The following is a 10,992-nucleotide window of genomic DNA, read 5'->3' as shown; positions in this document are numbered from 1 at the left end:
GGCCAACCCAGTTTGCTTTGGTCAAAGAAAGGCGGCTTCAGGGTACGGTGGGAGGACCTAAAGCCCGTGAGGAGAGTGGCACCTTCCCGGCATGGATACCCATCCTTTGCGTCCAGCACTCGGGACCCCCTTGTCTGAGGGAGCCGTGAGAAAAGAGACTCTGCTTCAGTCCTTGGACCCTCCCGGATGTTCCGCGTGCATCTCACTGCATTCAGCTAACTGGGAAGGTCTCTCACTGTTCACACAGCTTGTGGGTCCGCATGTATTGACTGACTCACTACATTCCAGGCTTTGTGTTCAATTTGGGGCATACAGAAAGGGAGGAAGGTATATCTTCTCCCCTCAATCTCAGAGAGTAGTGGGAGAGATCTCATTGGACAAGCCCCACTGCCCACCAAGATCTATGCTTTGAGGACCCTGCGGCATGAATGACTTGTCTCTGCCTTCTTCAAGGAGGGAGTTAGAGGGACAGTCTCTGAATCCATGGTCCCACCTGCGGATGGGTCAGTCTCTGCTTGCTTTCCACACAGCAGCATCACGAGCTCCTAGGACCAGTGTTTCCAACCGATCCCCCAAACCCCTTAGTTTGTGACCCCTCTCTCCTCACTATAGGAGGGGACCAAAGGGTCACGGGCAATAAAGGAGAACACAACATACACACAGTCCTTCAGGCCTAGGAGGCTACTGCGTTTTATTGAAAAGTTACTCAAATAAGACTCTTTAAATGTTACAAAGTAGTATCACGCTGTCTGCATACATTAGCCAGTCCCCAGTATCGTTTATTACCGCAGCTAAAAGAGCTCTGTCAGAATCACATCAATTGTCATTCTGTCCATCCATCAGCACTGCAAAGAAATCGTGCATCAAGAAAAGCAGGTTCATGAATAAGGGCTTCCTGAATTGGGACATGAATCAACAGTATTGAAAATATGGACACGTACAAAACCAAAAAACAGAAAGAATCCCTGAGCATTCGTCTGAAAACATTCACACTCACATTTCTTCCATGTGAAAATGGTTAGGACACTCCTCCCAGACAGCCCCTGGGCTTCTGCTTCCCCCACGGGAGCACCGACCTAAGGCAGCAGTGAGCTACGGCTGCTAAGAGAATGCACTGATTTTGCAGAAAAGAGGGGTACTTGTGTTCTCACCCACATGGACTGACAGCCCACCACCCAATTATAAGTTTATGAATTTAGGTGGTTGCCTGCATTGGTCTTTGAGCTATTTAAAATATAGGGTTTGGGGTTTTTCTAAATGAATGTCATTTATTTTCTGAAGATTCCAGCAAACTACTTGGCTTCGTCTGAACAATTTAAACACTTGCTAAAAAATGACTTATCGTGGTTAGGTTTCATAAAATTCATTCTAGAATCTTTCCAACTGGCCCAGCTAGGGTGTCACAGGATTAGACTCCGTGCCTAGCACATGAAAGCATGAGAACTTGTCACGTAGCTCCCTAGTGACCACAAGGCCAGTGGACTGCAGAGCCCTTTAAGGCAAAGAGGTAAAAACTGAGTGCACGGGGAGCTTTTTCAAATCAGTGTCAGGTCATTTACCAATGGAACACAGTTTCCGAAACAATGGAAACTCCGACACCTGCCTGGCATGGCCTGTGTGACGGTAAAAAGGCAACGTTGTGTATGTTAAATTCTAACCCCAGAAGGGTTAGGACCTTTTACAAGTCAGTGGTATTTTTAAAAAGCCTTCAAGAGGCCACCCTCGATGAGGCCATGATTAAACCAAAAACGTGCATTTCTAATCCTGGAGGCACTTGAAAAACATCAATCATAATTTGATCAGAGACAAAAATGCAGACAGCCTGGGAAAGACAGACAGCCCTTTCCAAGAAGGGAAGCGCATGCACTGTAATGCATAGTCCCCTCCCGTGGCCTCTCACGGGTATTTCCTCATCAGATCCACTATGTCATTATAGAGCCACCACGGGGCATCCAAACCCCAGATAAAGTCCAGGTGCTCCCACTCCGGGATGAACTTGTTGTGCACCAAGTTGGTGATCTGCAACAGTAAGACGCTGATATCCTTGACGTCCGCCAGCGAGTCCTGGCCCCCGCTCCAGACGGCCGTGGGCACCGGCATGTCCTTCACACTGTACAGCGGGGGATAAGTCTGTAATAAAACCAACAGATGGCTTCGTTGGTGTTTTGATTTACAGAAACACAGCCAAATAATCCCTCGTTAGATGCTGGTTCCTAAATGTGACAGCGGGAGACCCAAGTTTTGAAAACCGTTCTCAGTTTACCTTTCAAGTTACCGTGAACCAGAACCGAAACAGTAAGAATGACAATAAGCATTGCACCGGTCACATGAGCGTCACGAGATGAAACAAAACAAAAACTGCCTCACACTTGAGAGCACCCAGGCACTCAGAATATGGTCCATTTCTTTGTACGTGGAAGGCAAGGCTTAAGGTGATGGAGTCTGGCCCAGCCCCCCCAGCTGCTGGAGAGCAGACCGAGGCTAGTCTGACTCAGGTCTGTGTTCCCAGCCATGACGAAGGATGTGGGACTGTAACAGTTGTTACAGAGTCAAGGAAAAGGACCAAGAGGGACGGCCCAGGCCTCAACACCAACCACAAAGCTTGGGTTGTTCTGGAAGACAGAGGGAAACCAACACCATCTGTTTGACCCTCCCCAGCATTTACCGCAGCACCCAAGCCCCCCAGCAGCCCTATGGCTCGAGCAGGCTTCCTTGGTGGCTTTTCAGAACGCAGTTGCATTCTAAAGACTTTCAAAGCCTTTACCTGGTTGTAATGGAAATAATTCCTGGCGCCGCTTCCCCAGTCAAAGGCTTGGAACTTCAGGGATTTAATAAACTACAAAGAAGATAATTTGGGAGAACATGTTATCTGATACAGAAGTTTGAAAGAGCCTCTCAGGGGCTTCTTAGTTAGCTGTATCCTCAGAAGCCCATTTTACACTGTACCCAGACTTACTATTTCCAAAGTGTAACTTAAAATAAAATGGCATTAGGGGGGGTGGGTAGCACCTGGGCGGCTCAGTCTGTCAAGCATCCAACGCTTGACGTCGGCTTGGGTCATGATCTCAGGATCCTGAGATCGAGCCCCACGTTGGGCTCCGTGTTCAGTGGGGAGCCTGCTTGAGATTCCCTCTCTCCTTCTCTCCCTCTCCCCACTCTCTCTCTCTCTCTCTCTCTCAATAAGTGAAAAATAAAATCTTCAAATCAATAAATAAATTTTTTATATGGCACTGCAATCGTGATAGTGATGTCTGGTGACAGAGGGTAGGCACACTTGCGGGAAGCACCGTGTAACGTGAAGACTCATGAAATCACTGTGTTGTACACCCGAAACCAGTGTAACACAGTGTGTCAACCAGACTGCAAGAAAATAAATACGAATTTTACTTCAACTGGAACGTAGCTACCATATGACACAATAAAGAAGCTACACACATGACTGTACTTGTTCAACTTCATGCTGACTTTTACTGAAATCTGAATCTTCAGCTTTTTCAAAGAGTTAACTATCTTATTTGGGAAAGAAATACATACTACATACGATGTACGGACTAAGACTTAGATGTAGGAGGGCTTGTGATGGCAGGAGCACTGGGAGTCGAACACAACTGAAGAATCGCTAAGTTCTACCTCTGAAACTAGTAACATTCTGTATGTTAACTGATTGGATTTAGATTTAAAAATATTCATATTTTTATACTGTCCTACAAAGAGTATTAAAATTCATAAACTCTGTGGCTGAAAAAAGACATGGATTAATATGTATTTATATTAATTAATATATTGATGTCTGTATGAAAAATATTGATTATATATTAATATGTGTATATGGACTAACAAAAACACCAAATTATACTTATGTTAATCTTTGAATTAATATATTTGTTTATCATCCCCATCAGTTTCCACATATCCACACATCCAGCCAACCCAACAGCTCTAATGAGAGCCCAACTCCCCTTACTTTTTTGAAACAATATTTTTTAAAAGGTGTCATTTTACAGGGAACCCCTGATTCAGATGCAGACAGTGACTGTCCCTCATTTGGCAACTGTTCTCCAAGACACCCACAGCATCTTGGTTTGGAACTTAAATGGTGAGTTATTTCACGTTTCAAAACAAGTCAGGGGGCGCCAGGGTGGCTCAACTGGTTAAGCCTCTGCCTTCAGCTCAGGTCATGATCCCAGGGCCCTGGGACTGAGGCACCATCAAGCTCTCTGCTCAGTGGGGAGTCTGCTTCTCCCTCTGCCACTCCCCCTGCTTGTGCTCTCTCTTGCTGTCTCTCACTCCCTCTCTCAAATAAATAGAACCTTAAAGAAAGAAAAAAAAATTGTAGGAAGGAAGTTCCTGTAAAAATACGTCCTGAGGTAGAAATAAGTCCCTTATACACTGTTAGGTGGGGGAAAGCAAGTTAGAATAATCAGAAGAAAACAATTTACTTAATCTATTTCTACAACAGTTCTTTCTACCTGCATGTTCAAGGAGCTCTTTCTGAAATGATCTGTGGCAAGAGGCAGACAGTGGGATGCAGAGACACTTCACAGTTCTGGGTACACATTTTCTATCTCTGGGTCTGGTTGCTGAGTCTTGTTTTTCATAATGAGAGAATTATTACCTTTTTCTTATACGTAATTTCTACATTTTCTAGAATGAACAAGCAGGCATTGCTTTTGTGGCGATGTGACGAAAACAATCAAAACATCATTTTAAAAGCAAGTGGCTCCCATTTACTCCCACGGCTGGTTTGGCTCTGGCGTGTCCCGATGGGTTCAGTCCTATCGTGTTCATGGCTTCGTGAGGACGTCGCAACCTCCCTCCCAAAGCTGGATGAACTTGCCCAGAGTGCAAGGGCACAATGGGAGGAACCCAGGACTCTGGAGAAGGAAACCAGCTCCCATGGGTGAGCAGCCTGGCTTTGTGCAGGACAGGAAGGGCTTGGGAGGGGCTGGCAGAGAAGTACGCCTACCTGGCCCCAGTGAAGCATATTTTGCACAGAGGTTCCGGCAGGAGAGTGTGCTACATACACAGGCACTCTGGACTGCAAAAGAAACACGGTGAAATAAAGAATGGACACAGCATTAAGGAGGCATTGACACTAAACCTCTTTTGCACTTCAGAGCCACAATCTCAAATACAGGAGACTACAAGCAGGGGAAAGAGTTCTAGTTCTCTGATGACACATACGCCCTATAAAAACCCATAGAGCCGCACACACACAGAACACGGACGAAGGACGCAGAGCAACACGGTAACTGACTGTAGGGCTGAGCTGACAGGTCATTCTGACTTTGTTCTTCAAACTTTTCTGAATTTCCAACATTTCATGTAACAATCAGAAAAATTAACACTACTGTAAAAAACTCCCTAGAGCCTTCATTCTAGAATTTTAAAGCCTGCTTTCAAAATGCAACAGACAAACAACAAATATATTTAGAGATTCCAGCAAAGGGACGCCTGGGTGGCTTAGTAGGTTAAGCCTCTGCCTTTCACTCAGGTCATGATCTCAGGGTCCTGGGATCCAGCCCGAGATGGGCTCTCTGCTTAGCGGGGAGCCTGTTTCTCCCTCTCCTTCGGTCACTCCCCCTTGCTCATGGTCACTCTCTCTCTCTCAAATAAGAATTGGGGGGTGGGGGAAGCATTAGAAACACGGGCATACTGCTGGCCGAGAGTCTACATTTTATAAAAAAGGTAAATAAAAGTATACACACATACACACACGCACACACATTTAAATACACTCATAGTCACCTCTTAAAAGAAACAGATCACTAGAACGATTACAAATACCAGGACTTAAATTATGACAAGTCTCCTCGTTCAGTAGGAAGTTGCTAACGGCAGGCCTGAGGAGAGCAGCAGACAGCTCCCCGGGCACCTGCTGGAGATCCGTCTGTGCCTCCTCACTGAGAGACCCGTGAGCTGTCTGAGGAGGTCGTCCCTGCTTCTCTCTCACACCGCCGAGCACAAACAAGCAGCTCCCCCGACAAACGCACTGAAAAGGAGAGCAGGTCTCAACATACCATGTTTAAGTTCTTCTCGTTAAATCCACAGAGAACAAAAAAGGCATTTCCACAGAGCTCCTTCAGAATGACGTGGTTGCAAATGTGTGTGCCCAGCCACTTCAAAAGCGTACTCTGTGGAAGAAATTCTTTGACCCCAAACAAGTCCTAAAACATAAAAGGGAACCCAAGAGTATCTCAGCACTTCATTCTGGCAGAAGGCTTCCCTGACCCACCCCTGAAGCAGAGACACACGCCAAGCGTCTCCACATGTGACCCCAGAAAAGAAATGGCAACGTGAGGCAGACCGTTGCACTAGGACACGCAGGCCAAAGCTGATGTTAGAGCAGTGGTCGAAAGTCTCCCGTGAGAAGAGGCAGAAAGTCACATCCGTTCACAGCAGACTTTCCACCGTGGGAAAGGGCATTAAAGACCACTCCGTCCTGGGCCATCCCCAAAGAGTGCCACAGACTGCTGGGTGGGTTGTGACTTCCAAGAACGAGTCACAGCCAAGCCTGCTCCACCACGTGTCTGCATGGGGCAGATGCGGCCTGTCCTGCCCCCTGCTCTTGTCTTTTTCTTCTGACACTTTTTTTCTTGAGCTAGTGCGTGCATAACACAAAATTTACCCTTTTGACCCTTTTTTAAAGTATTCTATTCAGGGGCATTAGGACACTCAAATTCCTGTGCAACCGGCATCACTACCCATCTCCAGAGCTCTTCCAACACCTCAAGCTGAGACTCTGTTCCCATTAAACAAGAACTCCTCATTCCTCCCCCACCAGCATTGCCTAGTCTTATAAAGTTTTATTGACACAGACACACTCCTTTTCCTCTGCTTTGTCTCTGGCTCTTTTCACACGACAGTGGCAGAGTTCAGTAGTTCCAACAGAGACCGTACGATCCACAAAGCCAAGAGTATTTACTCTACGGGCCTTTAAGGGAAGAAGTCTGCTGACTCCTGGGGTACGTGAAGCCGTGACCAATGTGTTCCAGTATTTTGAGGCAATCACGATGCCTGCGAAGTTCTTCACACACTGGTGCAATGGGAAACAGAAAAAAAGATTTTCCGTATATTGAACCCAAATGGGTCCCCCTATAAGTCGCACTTCTGCTGATGCCTCCCCTGTGGAGGGACAAGCAGGAGTGAAAAATTAAAATGCCTCCCAAGGCAGTGTCCCCCCACCCCAGGAAAAAACAAAGATCCATTGAGATCCTAATTCCCAGTATCTCATCATGGGACCTTATTTGGAGACAGGGTCTTTACAGGGGTCATCACGGAAAGATGTGGTGATCAGGGTGGGCCCCACGCAGTAGGGCGGGGGTCCTTAAAGAAAGGAGAAATCTGGGCAGAGACAGACACACACAGGGGCACACACACACGTGGAGATGAAGGCAGAAATGGGAGTGATGTTCTCACAAGCCAAGGAATGCCAACCCAGGCACCAGAAGCCAGGGACAAGGCGCGGGGCAGACGCCTCCTTGTAGCCCCAGCAGACTCGTGGGCAGGCAGGAAACTGTGAATGTGTAAAACGGGCCTCCTGCCCAGAGTGAGGTTTCGGGAGCTGCTGAGAACCACAGGAACTGTAACTCACATGCCTAGCCTAAGGGCACAACTGCTTTGTGGTACACAGCGTCCTTTATCCCCACCACCCCGCCCAAAATAAACATCAAGTTTTCAGCACCAGACATGCTTTATAAAGGGTGTGACTAATCTGAAGTTGTAACACTGTGTGGGCCATATTCAGCACTTCTTCGGGAAAATTCCGTCCACATACACACAGCCTGTCCTCTGTCGAGTCTTTCGACTACAAGACAGCCAACCAGTACCTGAAGACAGACCCTGGGTCCCCTGACTGTCTTCTCCTAACTAATCACAGGATGGGTAGCTGGGCAGAACTGAGGAATACCGAGTGCAGAGAGGGTCATACTGTGGGAAACGGCATCGTTATTTAAAACTCCTGGCTTTGAGTCTAGGTAACGGTCACATGTGATAAATGCAGATATTTGTGAGGTTCTCTCCTAAAAACAAGAGGACACTGCATCACCGACTTAGAGGGCAATAAGCCACCCTTTCCTCCTGACTGACCACGGACGTGAAGTTGACCTCGAGCTTCCCCAAAGTGACCTGAATGCCACTGTGACCTTCTCCTGGGAACTCCATGTGAGCAGGACAGTACATGCAGGGAAAGTAAAATTCACCTTACGCACTTACAGGCCCGCTCAGATCAATCTTGACGCCTTTCTAATTTATAATCTTTGTTTTCCAAGAGTGAGGGCACTAAGCTTTTGTGGAGGCCACGTGGATTTCCCAGAGCATTTACTTTTTCCCTCAGTCACTGTCCTAGGATATTAGAAAATACCACCATCGGGGACAGTGACTCCCAAAGACCAGTCTGTTTGTGGACACTAGGATTCGGTGTTGTGCTTTGTGAAAATGCAGGTGTTGGGCCCATCTCCAGATTCAGTGAGCTACCATCTCGAAGGTGGGGAGTTGTTGGCGGGGGGGGGGGGGTGTCTGTAACTACACAGCTACTAAAGCACAATCTCCAAGGATTAAATTACATCAGAAACCCTCCTATGACACAGCCATGCAGGTCTTCGGGAGGAAGGGCACAGGGACATGGCAAGGGCAAAGGAGCAACGACCTAGGGAAGTGATAGTCCCGAATTAATGAAGTACTCGCTACACGGCCTTCTAGAATGTGACGGTGTTTTATGCAATAACGTGATAGCTCTCCCACCCTGAAAAATGCATCTGCAGAACCTGTTTAAATTCACACGCAAGGTCTAGAGGAAAAGACCCACCCTGAGCCCTGTGTTCAACTCTGAGGAAGGAGTGAGAGCGACCCTGGTAATGGAAGGGGACGTTACTTGCAATCTCTGAATGGTTTATAATGAAAGCTGAAGCTTCTATGACCCGAGACATTAAAGGTAAGTTCGGTCAGAGAGGGCCACATCTCATCTGTGTGTCTGGACCCCAGTGTGGAGAACCCACCTTACGGGAGGGTCAGATACTGAGGTCACAGGATGGTCTGTATTCCCTGTGAACTTGTCTTAAATGGCCGATATGTTGATGCTCCTGTATGGGAATTCATGAGTGCATATCAATGTACCATACATCAAACACAGATAGTGTGTGCATGACGGACCATCTGGCCTCAGCTGGTTCTCAACTCGTCCTCCTGAAAACTGCTTCCTCCTTCAGCAGAGCTTGGGGGCTACGCCGTTCTAAGGTTGAGTCTCAAGGAGGTTACCGGCTTGTGTTAGGGGCCACGTTATTAAATGTAATAGGAACAGTGTCTTCCGATAGCCTTCACTGTGGCCAGGGTCAGGCATGCGGGAACAGCAAGCCCTCCCTCCGCCATGCCCTGCTTGCTCCCACCTGCCGGCTCACTGTGTGAGAAAGGGCAACTCCAGGAGTTTAAGCCGCTTCTCCCGGACTTCCTTGTGCTCCCTTTGCATGGTGGGTGAAGAGTGCTGCCAAGTTAACAAGGAGATGGTCTCTCTTGTAGAATTAGTGATACACCTTCCCTGACTCCCCAGGACCTGGAAGTAGGGATGAAGGGCTTAAATACACCCTGGGGAAAAGCAGCCCCACCATGCCATCAATAGTGAACCATAGAGGAGGAAGAACCCTCTAGAGGCCAATTCTTCAGATCTGAAAGAATCTGGCCTCTTCATGGGCAAGAGAGGGGTCGGGGCGGGGGGGGAGTCCAAGTACCTTCAAGAGAAATTCTGGCAATTTTCCTAATTTAGTTAGTGGGCTCGTAGAGAACTCGACTGAAGCCACAGGAGCCAGGGCAAAAAACATTTTAACCTTCTTGGCCAGCTCGGGAATCTGTGAAAATGCTATAAAACCTGTGGGAACAAAAGGAAGATAATAGGAATTTCCTCCTGTAGGACTCTCTCAGGAAAGGCGGTCGTGCGTTTTGCCCTCTAGTGGCAGCCTAAGGACCATGCAAGCAATGTCCCCGCAACCAGGAGACACCGGGGCCTCTGAACTTTGTTTGCACAGAGTGTGATTAAACTAGTAAATCAAGTACTTGTTAAGTGCTCCATTCACTCTTCAACCTACATGTACACTGGAAAAGAGCCAGAAGCTGTCCCTGTTCCCTTAGTCATGTTAGCTGAGCGAAGGAAAGTCTCTCCCTAAGGGGGCTGCCCACCCAGCCCCACCACCCCAGGAACAACGTCAGAGGCCTTCAGATCAGTTGCCAGTGACTCAAAAGGGACTTACACACTGAGAATGCTCTAGTGCTAAAATATTTTTTAGCCTCCTCTTGGGTCACTCCTTGCCTTGAACTTGGCCCTAGAGTGTCCCTGTAGAACGCATTGGGGCAAAGGCCACAAGTAGACAAGTAATGGGACAAGGATTACAAATGAAGAAAAATCCTTAACTCCACTCATAAGGAAGATACACCCATGGGTGTTGCCTTCTGTCTGTAGCCTCTCAAACCGGCTAAGTGTTCCAAGGCAATAGGGGTGCAGACATGGAACCAAACACATTAGGACTCTTAGGAGCACACCTACCTTTCACTGACTGACTGTGCTTTTAGGAATGTATGGAGGTTGTGTGCTAGAAACACAGACACTAATCTTAGCACATACTAAAAGAAGGAATTAAATAAATTATGGGACAGGTCCCTAGGCCTAATCAGTGGAACTCTTATTTGCTAGAATTACAGGTAATTTTTATTTTCTTTAAACTTTGAGGAAAAAAATTTTTAAGTAGGCGCCACACTGAGCATGGAGCCCAACACGGGGCTTGAACTCACGACCCTGACATCAAGACCTAAACTGAGCTGGACGCCTAGCTGACTGAGCCACCTGGGTCAGTTTTATTTTTGCATAAAACGAACACACTTTCCTTTTATAATCAGTATAAATAAAAAATGCGTACGACTTTTAGCAACTATTTAGAAATGAAGCATAACATGGCATGTTTGCGGTTAGTCTGATTCCCCTTAAGAGTCAGTGTATTTTCTTATTTT

General features: G+C 47.1%; 1 protein-coding gene across 4 annotated transcripts in view; it reads right to left on the bottom strand.

Annotated features, from left to right (window-relative positions):
* Positions 1 to 666: 666 nt before the first annotated feature.
* Positions 667 to 10,992, bottom strand: part of LIPA (lipase A, lysosomal acid type) — a 31,775-nt gene continuing 21,449 nt past the window's right edge. For 3 of the 4 annotated variants that reach the window (XM_013050125.2, XM_013050126.2, XM_045073844.1), the window contains exons 6-11: positions 9,723 to 9,859; positions 6,935 to 7,036; positions 6,021 to 6,167; positions 4,967 to 5,038; positions 2,765 to 2,836; positions 667 to 2,130 (exon numbers count right to left, since the gene is read on the bottom strand). In XM_013050125.2, coding sequence (XP_012905579.2) covers positions 1,897 to 2,130; positions 2,765 to 2,836; positions 4,967 to 5,038; positions 6,021 to 6,167; positions 6,935 to 7,036; positions 9,723 to 9,859 — 764 coding nt within the window. In that variant the 3' untranslated portion in view covers positions 667 to 1,896. The remainder of the gene's footprint in view (positions 2,131 to 2,764; positions 2,837 to 4,966; positions 5,039 to 6,020; positions 6,168 to 6,934; positions 7,037 to 9,722; positions 9,860 to 10,992) is intronic. The other variant, XM_045073845.1, reaches the window with a different exon arrangement.

The sequence above is a fragment of the Mustela putorius genome, unplaced genomic scaffold (genome assembly GCF_011764305.1).
Source record: "Mustela putorius furo isolate JIRA1106 unplaced genomic scaffold, ASM1176430v1.1 tig00537291_pilon_pilon_pilon, whole genome shotgun sequence".
In the NCBI taxonomy this organism is placed as follows: domain Eukaryota; kingdom Metazoa; phylum Chordata; class Mammalia; order Carnivora; family Mustelidae; genus Mustela; species Mustela putorius.
The sequence above is the reverse complement of the archived record's forward strand: the minus strand, read 5'-3'. Positions and strand labels throughout refer to the sequence as shown.